Consider the following 21,544-nt stretch of genomic DNA (forward strand, 5'->3'; position numbering starts at 1 on the left):
GCTGCGTCAGTGTGTTTTTGACGCAGAATTTCGTCACCTCGGCTCTATTTCTTTTCGGTAGAGCTCGCGTTTCAGAGAAGTGAGGTATTCTGCCGCCTCGATAGTCCACCTATTTCTGGATGCTGACGTTGGAAAGGGTACCGACAAATTCAACTGGATCCACTGAAACGCTCGGAAAGGAGGTTTCAACGGCTGTAGTAATCCCGCTCGTCTTTTCGGCGATGTCCTGCGCCATTGACGGTCACGGCATGTCTTGGCATCACTGGCGACGTCGGCGGTCAGGCGCGATCAATAATACTTCCTGTGCATTATTGCGACTGTGCGAGAAAACTCGAAATGCCCGGCTGTCTTATCGTCATGCAGGATGCACAAGATTTCTCACCGGAATTCTGCGGCCACGACGAGAAGGCAATTTAGGCCTGCTGGGGAAAATTTATTCTCCACCTGACGTTGTTTTGCGAGGAGAACAACGGCAATCTGCGCCTAAATGCCCTCGGGACAAAGGCAGTCTTGCCTTCAAAGTACTTAGCAAGGCTTCTAAGCTCTGGGTCCGCTCGTTGCTGCTCGGCAGAGTTGCCTGCGCCTATTGTTCCTAGAAAGGCGTCGTTATCCAGTTCGCCTTGCGGTGGCGGGTCTGTAGGGGCGCCCGACAGGCAGTCGGCACCAGAATGCTTATCTGCGGACTTGCAGACAATGGTGATGTCGAATTCCTGGAGTCTGACACTCCATCTTTCTAGGCCACTGGAAGGACCCCTCAAGTTTGCCAGCCAATACAAGGCGTGGTGATCGCTTGCCACTTTGAAGTGCCTCACATGTGTGTAAGGCCGGAATTTCGCAGTAGCACAAAAAAATCCCGAGGCCCTTTTTCTCCGTTGTAGAATTGTTGGCTTCCGCATTCGTCAATGAACAGCAAGTGTAATCTATTAAGCTTTCAACTCCACCCTTCTTTTGAACAAGCTGGGCACCGATGCCTACGCTATATGCTTCAGAGTCGATTTCCGTCGAGGCGTCTTCCTTAAAAGGTGAAAGCATGTGTGGAGACTGCAGCCGTCGTTGCAGCTTCTGAAATGCGTCTTCCTGCCGTGTTTTGAATTTAAAATCGATGCCGGCTTTCGTGCTATAAGTAAATGGCGACGCATTTCTTAAAAAGTTTATTAGAAAGCGCCTATATTAGGTACCCAGGCCAAGGAATCTGTGAACGGCCGTCTTTCGATGGGCCGCGGCAACATAGCAATGGTAGCTATCTTCTGTGGGTAGGGACGCTCTCCAGACTTGCTGATGTCATGGCCTAGGAACACAGGTCCTTTGCAAGTGAAACAGCAATTTTCTGGCTTTGGGGTGAATCTGGGGTGAGTCATATTTTTGCCTGTATGCGGATATCAGAATGCTTGTTAATTTAGTTAGTAATCGAATGTTTACCGCAGTTCTACAGCGATGATGCTGACCTTACTGTGTGCAGCTTCTCCAGTAACGTGCTATCGCAATCAATGCTACGACTTTGAGGCGAAACACCTTTTTGTACTTTTTATAAAGCTAGGTGGCCTTCGGCACAAGAAATGTTACGGTAGACCACGCAATCAGCGAATAACCTAATAGGGAAAGAAATGTGATATAAATCGTATATATAAATGCGAAATAATGAAGGGCCGAAATAATACCTTGAGGGACAGTGGAAGTTACATGACCGAGAAAAAAATATTGTGCTGCAGTGCACTACATCTGCATCCTTTGAGTGACGCCTGACAACAGGGAAGGATGCCGAGAGCGACTGCGGCAATACTAACCGAGGTAAAACCAAATTAGGAAGTCCCACTAAGGTTGAACAAAGAAACTCCCTTACCAGAACAGGAATGGGCCTCCCTGGTGTAGTATTCTGCCACAACCTCCCTGATGATACCTACAATTAAACAACGGCCCTCAGCAGCTGCGGAGCACCTGACCAAGGCGGCGGTCAGACCAGTAACGCAGCAGAGGGTGCTAAGAATCTCTCGGTCCGGACAGGCCGCCAATTGAAACTGACCCTGACAACCTTTAACCGCCGAACCCTGTCGAATGAGACTAGCTTAGCAGGACTCTATGAAGAATTATAAGTCCTTGTTTTGGATATTATCGGCCTTAGTGAAATTAAGAGAACTGGTGAGACTTATACATTGCTAAATAACGGCCATCTCCTCTGCTATACAGGTCTCCCAGATAAGCAGCATAGGGGAAACATTGGCGAATTCTGCAGCATTATCGAGAGGGTAGCAGTAGTTATAATCAAACATATTAAGAGGTTTAGATCAAAGGTAGTACAAGCCTACGCTCCAACATCCAGTCACGACGATGAGGCAGTCGATCAGTTTTATGAAGATGTTAAATTAGCGATGAGAAAAAGTGCAAACTCGGTATGCAGTAGCAATGGGTGACTTCAATACAAAAGTGAGGAAAAAGCAGGCGGGTGAATAGAAAATTGGCAACTACGGCGTCCATTGTATAAACGCTAGAGGAGAGATGCTGGCAAAATTCGCAGAAATAAATAAGCTGAGATTATTGAACACCTTTTTCAGGAATTGTAGCAACATAAAGTGGACCTATAGAGCCCTAATTGTGAATCAAGAAATGAAATTGATTTCATAATTTCTGCCAATTCCAGCATATTTCAGTCTGTACAAGTGATAGGTAGGGTAAAGAGCAGTGACCATAGGTTAGTGAGCGCTAGCATTCACCTCAATTTGAACAGAGAAAGAGTAAAATTGGTAAAGAAGAGAGAGGTCAACATAGATGTAGCAAGGCTAAAAGCAGACAAATTTAGTCTCGTATTTCCAAACAAATATGCAGCCTTATAACAGAGATGATGATGATGATGATGATGATGATGATGATGATGATGACATACAAGTAACGAATGAAACTGTAACGAGGGTGGCTTCGGAAGCAGCAACTGAAGTGGGAGGCAAGGCACTAAGGCAGCCACTAGGCGAGCTCTCCCAAGTAACAAAGGACCTAATAAGGAAACGACAAAGAATGGAAATGTACAACTCAAGAGATAACATAGAATTCACGGAACTGTCAAAACTGAGCGACAAGGCGAAAATACGTGATAATCGAAATTATAACGTGAGACAGACTGAAGCAGCCGTACAAAATGGACGCAGCCTGAAATCAGTGAGAAGGAAACTTGGCATAGGACAAACCAATATTTGTGAACTGAAAGATTAGCGGGGTAATATCATCAGCAATCTCGAAGCTATGATAACAGCAGCGGACGAATTTTATACTGATCTGTAGAGTACCCAGAGGACTCAGGAGTACTTCATTCAAAACAATAAAGAACAGGATACAGAGACTCCCCTTATAACTAAAAGTGAGGTCAGAAGGGCCTTGCAAGACATTAAACTGGGAAAAGCGGCATGAGAAGATGGAATAACAGTCGATTTAAACAAAGATGAAGGAGACATAATGCTAGAAAAACTAGCGGCTCTCTGTACGAAGTGTCTATCAGCTGCAAGGGTCCCAGAAAACTGGATGAGTGCAAACATTATACAAATCCACAAAAAGGGAGACGTTAAAAAACTGAAAATTTTAGGCCCATTAGCTTACTCCCAGTATTATATAAAATAATTACCAAAAAATTTACCAACCAAGGGAACAGGCTGGCTTCAGGAAGGGATACTGTACGATTAATCACATCCATGTCATTAATCAGGCTATCGAGAAATCCGCAGAGTACAATAAGCCTCTCTATCTGGCTTTCATAGAATACGAAAAAGCATTTGATTCAGTAGAGATGCCAGCAGACATAGAGACATTGCGTAATCAAGGAGTAGAAACTGCTCACGCAAATACTCTGGAAAATATCTACAGCGATTATACAGCCACTTTAATTCTACACAAAAACTAGGAAGATACCTATAATGTAAGGTGTCAGGCAAGGAGACACAATCTCTCCTATGCCATTCACTGCCTGCTTGGAAGACGTATTCAAGCTATTAACCTAGGAAGGTTTGGGAGTAAGGATCGACGGCGAATACCTCAGCAACCTTTGGATTTCCGATGACATTGGTCTATTCAGCAATACTGCAGACGATTTGCAACAAATGATTGAGGACCTTAACTGGGAGAGTGCAAGAGTGGGGTTGAAGATTAATAGCAGAAGACAAATATAATGATGAATATCCTGGCAAGAGAACAAGAGTTCAGGATCGCAAGTCACCTTCTAAAGTCTCTGAAAGAGTCTGTTTACCAAGGTCAACTAATCACAGGGAACCCTAACAATGAGAAGAAAGTTCACAGAAGAATAAAAATGGGCTCGATCGCATACGGCAGACATCGTGAGCTCCTGCTTGGAAGCTTACCGTTATCATTGAAAAGGAAGATATACAATCAATGCATTTTACCGGTGCTGACATATGGGGCAGAGACAAAGAACTGACAAAGAAGGCTGACAAAGGAGCCTGAGAACAAGTTAAGGACCGCGCGGCTAACGATGGAACGAAGAATGCTGGGCATAACTTTTAGCAACGGAAAGAGAGCGGTTTGGATTATTGAACAAACGGGTATAGACATTATTCCAAGTGGTATTAAGAGAGAAAAATGACGCCAGACTAGTCATGTACTGCGCAGATTACAAGACCGTTGTACCATTAGGGTGGCACAGTGGGAAGAAAAAGAAGGAAAGCGCAGCAGAGGACGGCAGAAGACTAGGTGGTGCGTCGAAATTAGGAAATTTGCAGTGTGCTAGTTGGAATCGGTTGGCGCAGGACAGTGTCGTTAGAGATCGCAGGGAGAGGCCATCGTCCTGCAGAGGGGATAAAATAGGATGATGATGATGATTATGATGATGATGATGATCGCCTCAAGACTGTTTTAATCCACCTAAGGTAATCGTCAAAATTCTTGGCGATGACGACGACTTCATCCAAATAGACAGCACTGATCTGCAACTTCCAACCTGTTAACGCCGTATCCATCATGCGTTAGAACGTTGCAGGTGCAGAACATAACTTGTACGCCATAATTTTAAACTCATAGAGGCCGTCCGGCGTGAAGAAGGCCTACTGTTCGTTATCCCTCTCGTAGACTTATATTTGCCAGTAGCCAGTCTTTAGATACACTGACGCGAAGTATTTATAGTCGAGGGTAAAACAGACGCCGACCAAAAACATTAAAAGAAAAGAAACCAAGACGTTTCGGCTCTCATACGGGGCCCTTGTTCAGGATGAAAGTAAACGAAATGGGAGAGATGGTTACGTACATGTGTATAGATGGCGCAAACAGGCGGGCGTAAACGGAAGGAAGGCTACCGTCATTGCGGTTCAGCGTAGTATCAGTAGTTTGTATTAGTGATGACTCGAGATGCAAACTCGAGGTTAGATTACTTTCAGTGGCTAGCACATGCGCCCTGTCCCAATCATTATCATAGCCTTCTGTTGCAGAATGCTCTGCAAGAGCGTTAGAAGAAACTTTTTTTCTTTGCATCATGACGGTGTTCTATGATGCGCCTTTGAATATGGCCCGTCTCGCCGATGTCGACGTAACTACAGTCTGCACAAGGAACGTTATGCACAACACCTGGGTACCTTTTTTTCGGAAAATTGTCTTTCACATTTACAAGCGCGTTTTTCAGCTTTTTCGGGGGCACATGTGCAACGTGCACACCAAAAGAATGAAGTATATGGGCTAAGGCCTCGCTCGTACCGGGATCATAATGTATCGCAGCACGCTTGCGAGGAGCAAACGTGGCGGAGGAAACACTAGGTGGGCAGGATAGGTGGCACCGAACTGAAGCCACAAATGAAGTAGGGTAGCTGTGCCGTGAAAGTTCCAGATGAATAGTTTCGAAATATTTTTCTAGGTCTTTAGAAGAACTGCAGCTTTGTTGCGAAAGTTGTATGAGCGAAGCGGCGACGGATCGTTGAAGCAGGATGAATTGACATGAAGTTGAAGTAGCGTCCCGTGTGCGTAGGTTTTCGGAACACATTAAAACTAAGTCCTCTTCCTTCACCTTGTATCATTACATCCAGAAAAGGCAAGCGACAAGCCTCCTCGAGTTCAACGGTAAAATAAAAGTAAATAGAAGTATTTAGCTCTGCAGGGGCGATCAAATGCGTCGTCTCTCGTCCTTCGTTATCTTATTCCGTCGACGATAATCAGCACAGAAACATAGGGTTCCGTCCTTTTTCTTCACCAAGACTACAGGGGATGCCCGCAGGCTTCTCGATTGCTGGATGATGTCGTCACGCAGCATTTCGTTAACTTTTCCTGGCAGCTTAACCTTCTCGCTTCAAAACTCGGTAAGGGCTCTGGCCGAGCGGTCGAGCGCACTCTTCAGTTATTATGCGATGCTTTACAACAGCTGTTTCTGGAACCTTCCACGACGTCGAAAAGTAGTCTTTCTATCTTCGAATAAGACCCCTGAACTGTTGCTGCTTACTCATAGAGAGGCTTGGACTTATGACGAAGGTTCGGGAACTGTGGTCGTCGACGTAGATGCGGCAGAATACGACAGGACAAACGCATTGCTGGTTTTTCCTGTTTTTTGGATGAATGCGATAGTCGTGCACTTGTTGATGCGCTTGAACTCTTGGCTGAAGTTGGTCAGCATCACTTCTTTATGTCCTCCGTGCTGTTGGCCCATCTATCTTGCGTAAAAATTTCCCGATTGAGCAGTAGACGTTGATCGCTCTCGATGACGCCTTCTACGCCTGCAGGTGTTTCGGTGCCGACAAAAATGACAATGCTGGGAGGATATGATGATTACAGTTATCTTCCTTGTTCAGTGCGGCATGTATGATTGACTGTGAATATATGTATGCTTCTTGGTTTCTCCTGTTGTTGGAGCTGTCATATATTCTTCGTTCCAAGCAATAAACTTCAGTTGCAAGTCAGCGCTGGTCCGTGTCGTTCTCCCTGCTGTCCCCGACAAAACCACGCTGTTCTGTTCCAAATATGGCTTACCAACTCGCCCAAACGTCCGTTTTAACTAGAAAGGCAAAGGTGATAAGCGTAAGATTAGCTCAAAAACCCCGTTACGGTAACGTCGATATATCAAATGACAGTGCAAGCCATAAAATCAGGACTGTCGAATAGGGTGGAAAGAAATTAAGCACTGGGGGAACTACAGAACGGTTTTAGAACAGGCAGATGCTTAGAGAATAATATGTTTCTACTAACTCAGTGCAGAGAGATTTCGGTACCTCAGGATACACCTTTGTGGATAGCATTTCTATATATCGAAGGAGGCTGTGAAACGTAGACAGGGAATTGCTATGCGATATTCTCAAGCACGAAGGCATAGATGAGAATTTTATGGAGCCGCCGCGGGATACATGTAGAGACAATTGAGCACAAATTGTATGGGAAGGCCGAAAATGCAATGAAGCGGTGGAATTACACCAAGGATAGAAGCAAGGACGCCCTCTGTCTTCATTGTTGTTCCCACTTTGTATTGAATGCAAGGAAAGACGACTCGAAAACAGTGAATAATAAAGAGCGTATGCTTCGGTAACTTGGTAAGCCACAGTAATTTTTAGCGCATAAAATGGACACAGTTTTGAAACGAACGATGCGGACACAATGCACTCGCGAACACAGAGCACAACCCGACGCGGACCGCGGAGCACTGTGTCCGACTCGTCCCTTTGAGTCGTGTGTCCTCATTGTGCACTAAAAATTACAGTGAATTAGGGTTTCGTTTACCCTACATGTTTATTGAACAAATGGTGCAACAGAGGGCCCAGACTGACGTGATACTAGCGGACGGTGCAAGAGATTTACAGACACTTATGAGTATCTGCGGGAATGCAGCGACAAACGTGTGTCTTAAATTTAGCACAGATATAGTGAGAATTATGACCTCTTATGAAGAGACAATTACGTGGTGCCAATTTAACAGAAAGTTGTACCTATAGTCAAGCAAAATGAATACCTCGGCGTATACATAAACGAAGGAACGACTTACTCAAGCACCTACCAAGATAACCTGAAAATAAAGTGGAAGCGAAATGCAGCAATATTGAAACATAGAGAACTTTTATGTCACAATAAATAAGGGGTGATGCATGGAATGTGAAAATGACTAATGGTGCCAATGCTAACGTTCGCAAATGTCATTCTGTGCTTTAAATTGGTTATCTTGTCGGGGCTAAAAAATTAAACAAAAATGGGTAGGCCTTTGGGAGCCCATTGCGAAACAGCAAATGAGTGAGGAAGTGGAGGTTGGCATGGATTGGGCCTCATTTGAAGTCAGAGAAGCGCAGAACAAAATTACTTGTGAATAAAAACTCAAGAGCAGGAATCAAAATGAGTAGGCGGCTAAAGTGCCCTTGTATCTGCGCACCCGAAAAGCGCGCACACGGAATGGAGGAAGAGGTCACAAAAACTGGCAAGCAAGTACAAGGCAAATAAATCTGTATATAGACAACAAAGAGTGGTGAAAAGGAAAGTGAGAGACAGCGAAATGGATGAAATGAGTGGAAACAAAGAAGCCCATGAAGATTTACAAGAATGGGAGCAAAGAAATTAGATGGGAAAATCAGCATAGTAACAAGAAAGGCAGTGCCTTGCTTTTTGAGGCTAGAGCTCGCTGCCTAAGAACAAAAACATGCAGCAGCACATAATCGCCTAAAATGGAGTGCGTGTATGCTGCAACAAAAATCCAGAGTCACTCAGCACATCGTAATGAAATGCGAAGCCATTCACCCAGTGAAACCGCTAAGGTAACGTGCACCTTCCAGAAGGGCTTGAATTTAAAGTGGACAAAAGCAGCAATCACTAAGCAGTTCAGATAAGCAAGAGTCATTTAGAATATTGATGTAAAGAGGCAGAAAAGAACTTGATACGGCCGCAAGCGCTACATGCATACGTAGCGATACAAGGTAAATAGAGAAGTGTTGAAGAAAAACACAAGGATGGAGGACGCTTTATCTTCGCCTTTAACCCTTTATTGACGAGTGTTGCACAACACACCAAAACATCTTTTTCTTGCCATGTTTCAGTATAGAGTACGAAATTTCTTGCTAAATGTCCTCGGCCAGCACTTAAATACAGGCAGCAAGCGTCATTTGTTGATTCAGAGGACGAACATTGGACGACAAAGAAGTGTGGCGATCGACTCACTGTCTCGTGAAAGCAAGGTCAGAGGAGACTGGACGATGCAGCATATCCAGCTGCAGTCGTGTCACTCATATGACGTAAAGCAAATGAATTATGCACCAATGGTGCCCATATGATGAGAGCTGTCTATACAAATGGAAAACGAAGCCATAGGTGGCTTGAGGGGGAGCCACTTCCAGTTTCCAGCATGTTTCGCAAAATATTTTTTTTTCGTTTTCTGAAATATGTTTATTCATGATGTTATTTGCATATTTAGATAGCAAACAAATATTTTTCAGCATTTATATGTCTCGTCATTAGAGAGTTAAGAGTGGAACGCGATAGAATTGAAATGTCCTTGACTCCTCCTCACGCTTCCCGGCAACTGCAACTTATGCAACCGTAATGTTTACCTGGAAACACTGGTGAGGAATCATGCACGAATCTGACCTATCTGTGAGGAATGCGGCTTTTTGCGTGGGCGAATTCCGAGGTAGTGCACATAAAATATTTACATCATTTTCATATTTCTGCTATTGTTTCCCACTTTTATTATTTCAGTCACAGGAGATTCAATAAATGTAATATAAAAGGCATGCGTTGTCGGTGTTTTGTTTCATGGCATTCGTTTGCGAGATGTCATTCTCAATATTCTAAAGAATAACTTTGTGAAGAATATATGACAAGGTACGAGCAACTTCAGTGATTAAATGGCGTGGCAGTGTACCGCACATATGTCGCATGTCATTTCAGGCACGGTACAAACATATACCGAAATATATATGGATATTTTTTCGCTAACGGACAACGCTGCCGACGCCAACACCGGATTCTTCGTCACGCATGGCCCCTAAGACTATCGCGTTGGAAGATTAAGGAGGTGTATAGAAAAATGCTGGAATAAGGAAAGCCTCTACTGCACACCCGAATAAATCAAGCAGGCTCGGTGACTCACAGCCCCATTTCAAAGGGGATGTGAATAAAGCATCGTCATGATCGAAATGCGAATGAGGAGTCGCGCCACAGTGGACGCCTCATAAAAAACTTGTTTCGACGGCTGCAGCAGGTTGTGTCCCTGTAGAGAAACGCGCACTTAATTTTCACCGGGGAGCGCTTCTCACCGGCTCACAAACCTTGTACGGTATGGCTCGTGGCACGACAGGTCTGCAAGTGTGACAAGCTTTCGGGTTCTTGCAGACGATTCCATCTGTTGTGTGTGTTGTCGCCAAGCCTTGTGTAAAAACAGATTCTGTGCCCGACGAGAATAGTGCTGTAAATTCTAGAACTTACGCGAACATCAACGCTAACGAGGGATGGTTCAACTACTCATGTATAAATTACCGATGCCGCAGATGAGATTTTCGACCATCGCGGACTGTGCTCGCGGCTATCGCTATGCTTTGAATGTCACTTGGTTTAAAGGGCGTAACTTCGCCGTATAACGAGTTAGCTTGGTGACACAGGGTTTTTGTTACTGTACTCTTCCCTATCAATGCCCTGTGAAAACAATGATTGATGCTAAACGCATTAGCATGGATAGTTGTCGTGAAATGGGCTCTGCCGATATTCTGTTTCAAAAGAGATAATTGTCTGTAGCACACATGGAGATGACAATGAGGGCACATGGCGGCCTTTTCACAAAGAAACTATTTTTTTTAAGCGGCGTTAAATATTCGCAAGTTCAGTAATTCATGCGACACCTAGCGGCAGTAGGGAGAAACGCCATACAGAGGTCCAGTCGCCATGTGTGCCGTACAGGCTGCTGTCGCGGACGGAAGAATGGAGCTGCTAGCAAAGAAAAAGCGAACGGCCAAGCAGCTCTGCTGTGTTCCTCGGTGCATTCCAGCGAGATGGAAGGACAGCGATATTTCCGTTCACGCATGTCCCTCCGAGTCGAAGGGCTGCAGCCGCAGAACCAGGTGGATAGCTAACCTCCGCATCGGCAAGGCTGTGACGCTGACATTGACTGTTTGCTCACGGCATTTTGCACGGGATAATTTCTCAATTACCAGGTGAGACACTATTGTGAACTGGTAAACACGAACCTAATGCATGACCATTGTGCATGGCCATTATACATGTCACTGTGTCACCTTATGTAAACACGTTTCACATTGCGAGGACTGGCGATTGGGCTATGCTTTATTTGCTGCATATGTTAGCCGCAACGCGAAATTCGAACACAGGTTCGAGACCTGTCACAGCGGTTTCTCCGAGGAACGTCTCCTCTGCACTCGTTAACCACATTGTCTGTAATTAGAGCTCATGTTCGACGCTTCACAGCGGTTTCTGCGAGGAACGTCACCTCAGCGCTCGTTGGATACACCCGGCTCTAACTCGGGAGGCTTTCGATGCCCAGCACGTCTCGCGCAACTTATACGGGCGTCGGAGATTCAAATGTTTACGAATGATGTACTAGCAAGTTTGGGAAGTGTTGAGTGTAAACGTGCCACGCGTGTGGCATGCTAAAGCGGAATAAATATCATGCGTGGCGCGGATGAACTTGCAGCACAGGCGCACTGCACACGAGCACTTCCCAGCGCGACTGATTACGAATTTGCCACTTGCACTTGAGAATCTCCGACGCGCTCAAGAGTTCCCATATGACACTGCTATTTCTCACCGACGGCGAGCCTATCACGTTCTTTGCAGAAGTTTGCCACTTACGCGACAGCCACGTGTGAATTTTACACGCGTTTGCTAGTTGCGAGGAAAATTTACGGCGCCCACTGTCTACTGACATGTCCCATATATATGATCAATATTAGTACCTAAACTAGCTTTATCTGTATTATTATATCATCCCCAAGTCAGTGGCAAAACTACTCCAGTCATGTGGTGGTGTTTGCACCTGTGTACTTTGTGTTATGAGCAGCTTTCAACTACATTTTGCAGATGCTACATTCGGTGTTCAACGTTGCATAGCCTTGCACACTCAAACCGTGCTTCATTTCCTTGCAAATGCTTTTTTATAAATATTGTGGCCTTTTTTCTGAGGTAAAAAGAAAAAATTCTGGGTGCAGCCCATATTGAGGCACAATAAAGCATAAACAATTCATTTATTTTTTCAGATGTAGCATGTTAAAGACGGCGGCTGAAAAAAATGCAATACCAACTGAAAACCTGCCAAGGGCGTCATGTTATGATGAGAATAAGGATGCTCATATGAAAGAGCTTTCACTTGCAAGACTTCGCCGACAAGCGTATCGGTCAGCCAGAGTAAGTTAACTTGACTGCATAGTGCAGCACTTATATGCTTATGGTACATACACAATGGCTACAAGCATACAATAAATGTCAACACCTTTTAATGCATCACAGAATGAATCAAGCAAAGAAACTGCCGCCTCCCCATTAGAAGCAAAGGTATTGCCCCATGCACCTGTCAGCACGACCACCATGGTAAATTGGCTGCCTGCAACTTGTGCACACATTGCTTCCCCACTAATTTCTTGGGATTAAACTCTGACATTGCAGGACGATCTCCCATTCCCTGACAGCAACAGCATGGACCAAATAAGTGACAAAGGAAATACGGTAATTTCTTTTTGTATATGTATGTGTTGTGGTCGCTGTCTTTACCTAGACGGTGGCATGCTTTTCGGATTTACATTGCAAAAGCATTGTAGCACGTGGTGTGTGATGAGTGCACCATAACTGCAACTTGAGCACACATGCTCAACCACTGGTTCCTTGGACTGAACTCTATCTGACATTGCAGGACGATTTCCCATCCCCTAACAGCATGGACCAAAGCCTTGCAAACACCATAAGTGACAAGGACATAGCAAATATGGCAATTTATTTTTTCTATATATTTGTGATGTGGTAGCTGTCTTTACCTAGCCGGCAGCATGTTTTCTGGATTAACTTCGTGAAAGGATTGTGGTGTGTGATGGGTGCAAATCAACTGATGCAAAAACCCTGGCTTTCCTACTTCCAACATTGAATTTAACACATTGACGTGCATTATTGGAATGACAAAAAAAGAAGCTGCATCTCGCGTCAGATATGCCAGACATTATAACTCTTACTTTTGTTTTGTGACAGGAATGTGCTTGCCGACCTGGCCCCCGGACATTAATGGCAGAGTACTCAAGAGAAGAAAAACACGTGGCAAATTTCCTACTAGAAATGGCTTCAGGGACAAGGCTTACAGAAAGCAAGGCTGTCCAAGTGACATCGGGTACTTTTCCACAGAAGTTTGTGAACACGATAAATAGTAGCAACGTAAATACGTTCACAGGCCTGCCATCATTCGATGTTCTGAATGCTCGTGTGACGTGCTACACAAATTCATCCACTTTCAGGACGGCACCAGTTATGTGTAAAAAGAATTGCATTGACATTGGTGAAACTGAAGCATAATATTTCCACTGCATTCTTGAGTCACCTTTTTAACTGTTCTCTAACTACATGATGTAAAAAAGGTAACTGTGGCTGTGCCACCAAAAGAAGATGTTGAACATTTGCCTGTCTGTTTTAAACACTTCAGTAATGTGCGTGTCATTGTAGATTGCACCGTAATTCGTACTAGCCAGCCCAACTGTTTGCGATGTGCATTACAGACCTACCCCTTCTATAGGAAAGATTTCACGGTTAAATATATGGTGACTGTTACAGCAAGTGGTCTTAGTGCCCACATAAGCCAAGGATATGGAGGCCGCACCTTAGACAAAGCCCTGTTTGAGCAAAGCTGCCTCATCAAGCAACTAGACCCGATATCAGATGCCATAATGGCGGCCCATGGCTTTCTTATTGATGACATTTGTGCGGACAACTTAATTGAGTTAATCAGGCCTCCATTCAGAAAACAAAAGCAGATGTCAAAGGGTGAATCACTTAGGACACAAAAGATAGCATCAGCAAGAGTTTATGTAGAGCGTGCTATACAGCAAATGAAAATATTCAGTGTTGTCAACAAGAATCCCATGGAGCATGGTGGGATTACCTGACGACATTGCCATAATAGCTGCAGACATCACATACCTTTCATCACCGATTTTAGCAACACATCGATTTTTGTGAGTCCTGTATCAATAGATTTCCCAAACGTATTATGTGCATCGTAAAAGTGGTTCGTGCTTTCCATGCAAAGGAAGTTTTAAAAACTTTACACTAGTGGAAGCGCCATGTTCTTTACTAGCAGAGGTGAAGCCAGCGCTTACCGTTATATTACATTTGAATTAGACCTTCGTTGGGTTGTCCTCTTACAGATCAAGTGGTTTGGCTCTGGTAATGTAATTGCGTGGCTAATTAGAAACTAAAAGCATGTTGTTCCTGTCAGAAGTAATATCTTCCTCTGAGTATTGATTACGTTATTTCTGAAACAATTTACCAAGAATTCCAGGCTTCATCTTAAAACCAGTAACACTAAGATACACGTCAGCTAGTCTCTTTATGGCAAAATAAGTCACGTTAATGGGGTTGAGACATCAAATTTTTGGCTTGCGCGTTCTTTGTTTCAAACGTTTCTTATTGCTCCAGGAAGCATGGTGCACACTCGAATACTCTTATATTCTCAGTAAATAAGTTAATATCGCATTATTTATGTGAACGATTTTCAGTATCGGTTTGTGGGCGCAGAGTTGGACAGTGATGTCAATGTCTAGGAAGCTTGGTCGCGTGGGCCCACCAAGCTGTGACGCACACACTGCTGCGTCGTCTGGTCTCGCACACACATTCTTTACCAGTGCAGGCAAACAAAACCACGCCGACAGTTGTCTGGGCTAGCTGCAGCAGCTCCAATTGTGACTCTACGACTGACGCGGCTCATTGCCCTCTAGGCTTGCCCGGTGCTGTGGGTCACCACTCAATGCACGTCGCTCTAATGTGGTATGACGTCACTAAACTTTCGTTGTGCTTCTAACACAGTGACATCGGTGTCAATCGCGGTAGCGAATGGTTTCAATCACGAGAACGAGCATTTAGGCACTCTTTGGAAGAGAATTAAAGTATATTTTAAACTTTTCTGTATCCAGCACTTCATGTTGAGTGTCTTTGCATACAGAGCAAGCCTACAGTATGCTTTTTATAGCCTCAAAATTTGGTATCTCAACCCCTTTAAACTAGTGGGAAGTGTGAGGAAAGCACTTCTTTTCCTTCATTGAAAAGTAATCTTTTATAGTGCCCCTCCTAAAATGGTGGTGTTGGTTCACTTTTGGCACATAAATTCCCCTCCAACATTTTTTATATTCCTTGTTTCCATTGTGTACTTCCTCACTACAGCCTGTTCTAATGTATTGTTTGCTTTTTTTACATCTTCACAATCTTGTATATTGTTGCAGCCCGTTTGAACTTAACATGTGTTGCTACGTTGCCTGAGTTTATTTTTCTTTGTTAGGAAAACTTAATTGTGCGTGGCCTCGTAAGGGCCCCTCACCAGGCCCTATTGCAAATTTTGGTTATACACTGGTGTATGCAAGGTGCCGTCTAGAAAGCCTTTCTTTCGAAGATTTTGAAATTAATTCACCCGATGTCACTTGGAACTCCTTCGTTTCTGTAAGCCAAGTACCTGAAGCAATTTCTAGCAGGAAATTTGCCACATCTTGGGAAATGGAAGAACCTGTCCTGTTACCATGCTGCCAGAAGGCAAGCGTTACTACCAGCAGACATTTTGTCTCTGCCTCGACTAGGGTGCGCAAGTGTTCTTTCCCTGCCTTCTCCAATACCAAAGCGAAGAGACCATGTCACCTGAAAGTGTCGTACCCCGCATTTTTTTTATTCTTCACAATTCCAGTGGCACGTTTGCATATTCGGCATTAGGTGATTCACCTGAAGTCATGTGCCATGGCTGGCGACATTGCAAGTAGCCTGTATTGCATAGAGGCATTTCTGCTTGTGACCTTGGCTCGGTCAAAGCGTGGCGGCCTTGAGAGTAAGGGCATGCGGTCTTCTGTTTGGAAATCCAGCATTTTTTATGCTACTCAGCCATTTCATACTTTTCAGACACGATCGTTGCCATGTGATCTACATACTGCACTTGTTTGCATTGGCCAAACCTGCAGACTTCAACTTCAACACACTTTATGTAAATTGGCAATGCACATTCTTTTGCAACTTGTATTCTTCATTGAAGTGCTGATTTACGCTACGCATTCTGATGCAAGTTTTCATCTTATGGTATTCCGAGATATTTGCGGCTCACTTATGATCTGTGTGCATAGAGTTGTGGTTATTCTTCAATGGTTGTTTGTTGTCCCTTGCGTTACTTGTATTTTTTTCACAAAATAAACCACATGCGCTCAATTTTTTGTTCACTGTACTCAGTCTCAAGGTGTTTGCCTCATACGTTTTACTCAAGCCCATTTTTGTTGCACTATTTAGCATATGAGGATATATCTTGCCAAACAGAACATGAGAAGTAACATGGAACAGTGTCAAACCTGCATACAATGAATATTTGGAAAGTTTGGCCACCAGAGTTGAGTACCCTGAAAGAATGGTTTGATTCAAATGACCCCAGCTGGTATATGTACCATAATTTATGCTTCTTCCCAATTTGCTGAATACAGTGCAAATGGCTGTCCTAAGAAGCATAACTAATGCACCAGTAATACAAGATGGGGACACACTTGTGCAGACTTAACATATGTGAATGATAATTATTGACCTCCAGAGAGCATATAGAGCTGTCCTTACTATCAACATATCAATAAATGGAAAGTAAGTGACATAAAAGTTTAACATGCACTTAAAGCACTTAACAAACACTTAAAGGGGCACTGAAACACTTCCGACTGATCATAGTGACCTCACTAGAAAAGGACATCGCCTGCTGCAAAAATTTTTCGAATCATTGAACTGTAAGCGGAATTAGTAGTTATTGCACTGATGCATTGCTTTCTCCTTTCGCCTCAGCTAGTGTGCTGGAAGCTACACGGTGCATGGCAAGGGAGCAAGGTCCTGCTCAAGTTTTTTTTTTGACACGTTGCTACTTGTGGTTCAGACACGCGTGGCACTCTCTAAACGTGAGATGGACGCCTGGAGCTACATCCCTTACAGAGACCAATCAATACACACGGCTGTCTGATCGTCCTGCGAACAGGGCTTGTGGTGGTCGTGGTATCTATATTATGCAGCATGCCAGTTTCAGGGCCCCTTTAAGAAGGGCACAAACAAAGACAACAAAAGTTGGTTTCATGAGTTCTGCGTGAGTCGCCACTGATATCACGCAGTTGGTCGTGCACAACTTGTGAAACAATAACGTATGAGCCATAGGAAACGAACAGTCATGTTGGCAAAAAAAAACAAAAAAAAAACAGGATATGTATTGTGATAGGTAATCTCAAGCGCCACAGCACAAGGTGAAGCTAAGTTGCAGTTTGGCACATAATAGAATCTCTTCTGCTTACAACGGTGCACGCACATGAACATTTCACTTTATACAATCTTTGTAATATAAACAGCTTTGAAACGCAACCTAGAGATGAAACATTAAAGGGTCTGACAACTACACCAAATGTGCCAGGATAAGGTGCCAGGAGAAACAGCCGAGATGTGCTTGCACTTTTGCGACAATCCAGCAGTGCACGAGCTCTTTGCCTCCACGATCGATGGGCCCCGGAATGCGTCGGTGATTCTCACCACAATCTCGTGCGGGTCCGCTGTCACGCCGGAGGTTTGCACACACGCGCGACCACTTCTACTTCATTACTCACTGTACCACTGGTACAGACTAAAATGAGGTGTTCGGCGTCCACCACCCGTTCTCCCTCCACAAAACAGCGCGAATTAACATCGCACTGCAAGAAACTTAATATTTTCACCAAGGACAGCGTACGCGGGGACCTCCGTAAAGCCGCCATACTACACAGTGTAGCCAGACCGGGCCGGGCTTCGCAGCACCCCCTAATGTTGATTTGAGTTGCGAATGGCCTCGTTAGCGATACTCCTAATCATTGATCTTGGCTCCTGCGTTCCCCAAATAGAGACAACATGTTTAGCCCTTTTCGTGGCACTTACCTTGAGCTTGGTGCCCGATAATTTTGCGATGACGTCCTCGTGCTTTGGAAGCATGGGAACCATTCGTCCCTCACGTGACACTACCAGTCCGCCAACCACAACGTGCGTGCACAGGCTGTCGTCGAGCGCATCAGGGCTCAGCCGTGATGACCGATAGGTGGCACCACTTTCCCGGGGAAGCAGGTAGTAGCAGATGCGTTTCATTTCGTAGTACCGGTACCTGCGGTCTGCGCCACGTCGGGTGAGTCGAATGAGCACCTGGCCAATGTAGTGTCCGCATTCATGCTGACCCTTTTTAGGTGGAGCAAGTCAACTCTACAAAATATAACTTGACAATGAACAGGTTTATAATGTGCGGTTTATAAGCATGCATAGCGCAATACTGCCTACCGTGTTCGATAAATGTCTAATCATAAATTATGGGGTTTTACGTGCCAAAACCAACTTCTAATATCAGGCACGCCATAGTGGGGGATTCCGGAAATTTGGACCACCTGGGGTTCTTTAACGTTCGTGGAAGGGGCAGGAAAATACAGCTCAAAACTGACGGTGTTGCGCCGGTATTTAAAGATTTACTATGCATCAGCATGGTATCTTTATATAAAAGGGAAAATACGCTATTAGAAAGAAAATAGAAAATTAACATTTCAAAGAAAAGATTTTCGCACTTTTCTCTGAAGTGCTCCTAGCTTATGCAAAGGCTGGAAACACACAAATGAAGTTAACGTAAACATTCAAAAGGAATCATTCATTTAGCAAATCAGATCAAGAACGCCAAAACCAAGTCGAGTATACTTACTGGGTCAGGAGGCTTTTATTAGAATTAAAAGCTAGATTGGTACCGTTATATTTCTCACTTTTATCGGCCGACAGAACACGCGGAAACCGACACATCTGCTTTGGAAAAGTTACCGCATTTTATTGCCCAGTATGTTAACAATAATAAGCAGTTGTGTTTAATTAAAACTTCGCTAAAACTGCTAGCGTGTGAACAGTAAAAGTTATTGATAGTGTGCGTTGGTGGAACACGAACAGATCTGTAGCTGCACGACAACGAAACAAAGAATTACGAAGGAACAGAGCTGGCGCGAAGCGTCCGTATGCGTATATTAGCCCTGCAGTCACTGTGATACGTATACTTGTTAATCTTCTTCCGATGACCGCTTTGCACCGCTTAACAGATGGTCAGCGTAATCGGCCTGCACAGGAAACTCCTACATGCATTGGAAGTTGATCGAATGTTATCGGCGGTTCTATGCGTTCCTTGTTGCCACCGAACCTTATGCAATCTGAGTGTATTCTCGACTCGAATTTTGTAGCACTTTCTGGAGGGCACGCGGACCCCAGTGATTGAGCTGGCTCCACTGAAGAGGAGTCATCAGTACAAGCCGACGGGTTTGCGCAGCTGGTTTCGACGATCTCTCGCCGCTGTCGTTGTTCTTGACTGTTACTCGTCTTTTTCGGCAAAGGTTCGCCGAATAAAACGTTAGTTTGGTGATAGACGGTTTTGCTACTGTGTTCTTGACCGTCACTGCAGCATTACAATACCAATGTGTCGGAGAGCTGTATCTGGTTCTGAGAAATATAAACCCGAGTTTCGCTAATGCACTTCATGCGTCTTTTCTTAAAACAAAAGCGCTCCATCAACACTCACGCCAACGTGTCATTAGTCATTCTCAGTGTCTTCACCTCGCGAAACAGCGGTTCGCACTTGCAGCGAGCGCGATAATTGGCAGCTACGTGCACATAACTTTTGTTTCTTAGGGATAACTTATGCTCCCATGCTCAGTCTTTGACGCAGCGTCGAGTTCCACCTACAATGCTCTTCCCCCACGATAGCAGCATTTAACTATACAATGCCAGTCGCGCATTTCACGTAAAGTTTGTCGAGCTTCATCTGGCATTCCAACTCATTGTCAACGCGGCCGAAGCGCGGGTACAGCTTAGTCAACTAGAATGGCGTCGAGATATAGAACAAATATATATACGGCTTCCTTTTTTTAAAAAAAAAGATGAATCTTATTCTGAGCACGCGCAGTCCGCGCCTTAGGTGGATGGCCTCGTTATGCAAGGCAACTGCGGACCACAGCCACCTCCCGTTCGATGAGGCTGTCTCTCCGAGTCTGATAGCTTGGCCTCCCACCGCTCGTCGGTTTGTGTTGGGCTGTCTACGGTGCCATTTTTTTTACACATATCCATACCATACGGCATAGGGTGCCTACGACAATACACTACCTGCAGAAGTATGAATGCTTAGAAGGTGAGATTAGGTGCAATAGGATACCGTGGATAGGCTGTTGGTTTGTAATTTTCTCAAAGTTACTGCCTCTTCCCTATTTAGGCTGGGGTTTGAAGTTTGGAGCTTATTTCTTTCTTCATTACAGAAACAGGAAACAAGAGCTAAAACCATATTCGGCTTACATGATGATTCAATGTACGAAAAAAGCAAATATAACAAGAAACGAGCAAGTAGGATGTAGAAAATACAAATAAACAAGATAATGCGTACATTATACAATGACTATGTGCAAAAACATTTATGCTTCAATTTTTCTTTGTACATTCACATTACAACGCAGATTAAGGCATACATATATAATGCAAAGAAATTTTTTTTAATGCGATAGCATTTTATGTATAAATATCTTGATTCGGTATGAGAAGGTTTTTTATACATTGCTTAAAATGAGGTGCATATAGAAATCAGTTTTTTGCTTAACGATGTTTAGAAGCCTTGGTATTTGATAGTTTATATCCTGACGTCCGCAGTTAGTACGGGTTATTGCAATTTTCTGATTTGAAAACGTAATGGGTATAGAGGAGAAATGGGTATGCTGACAACATGGAGCCTGTGTTTTTTTGTATGTAAGAATAATCTATAATAAAATACTTGATTTGCTTCTATCAGTAAATGTTTTCCAAAGAGATTGTGTGTCGGTAAGTCACGCGGCCTAACATGCTAGTTTGCAAAAATTCGGACTACTCGTTTTTGCAAGCTCAATAAGTTATCATAATTTTTTGCTGTAGTTGTTCCCCAAACCAAGACACAATAAGTCAGCTCCGAGTAAAAAAGGGCGTAGAATGTTGCTTCCTTTTGCGATAAAGGTATTAGATCACCAATTTTATACATACAGCATACTACTTTGCTAGGATCATTGCTAATATTATTGACATGATTGTCCCAGGAGAGGTTCTCTTGAAACCATACCCCCTAAAACTTTTGCGTTGTTACTTGTTCTAGCCTCTTTGCTTGAAATAGAACAGTTATATTAACAGGCAATGGCTTATTTATCGGTTTAAATATTATATATTTGGTTTTGTTGACATTCAATTGTACTTTGTTGATGTACAGCCATTAAGGTAATAAATTTAAATAATCATTTATTTCTTTTTCTAAGCATTGTAAGGAAGAATTTGCAAAGAAAAGATTAGTATCTTCTGCATACATGATGATATTAGATGAGCATGAAATGGTAGCAAGGTCATTGATATAAAGATTAAATAA

The 21,544-nt window shown here is 43.8% G+C and overlaps 1 protein-coding gene across 1 annotated transcript in view; it reads right to left on the reverse strand.

Moving 5' to 3' along the window:
* LOC142573273 (chitinase-3-like protein 1) overlaps positions 1-21,544 on the reverse strand; it is a 372,557-nt gene that overhangs the window by 244,202 nt on the left and 106,811 nt on the right. Inside the window, exon 3 of the mRNA XM_075682907.1 lies at positions 18,040-18,266. Within this exon, the coding sequence (XP_075539022.1) occupies positions 18,040-18,266 (227 nt within the window). The remainder of the gene's footprint in view (positions 1-18,039; positions 18,267-21,544) is intronic.

The sequence above is a fragment of the Dermacentor variabilis genome, chromosome 2, assembly GCF_050947875.1.
Source record: "Dermacentor variabilis isolate Ectoservices chromosome 2, ASM5094787v1, whole genome shotgun sequence".
In the NCBI taxonomy this organism is placed as follows: domain Eukaryota; kingdom Metazoa; phylum Arthropoda; class Arachnida; order Ixodida; family Ixodidae; genus Dermacentor; species Dermacentor variabilis.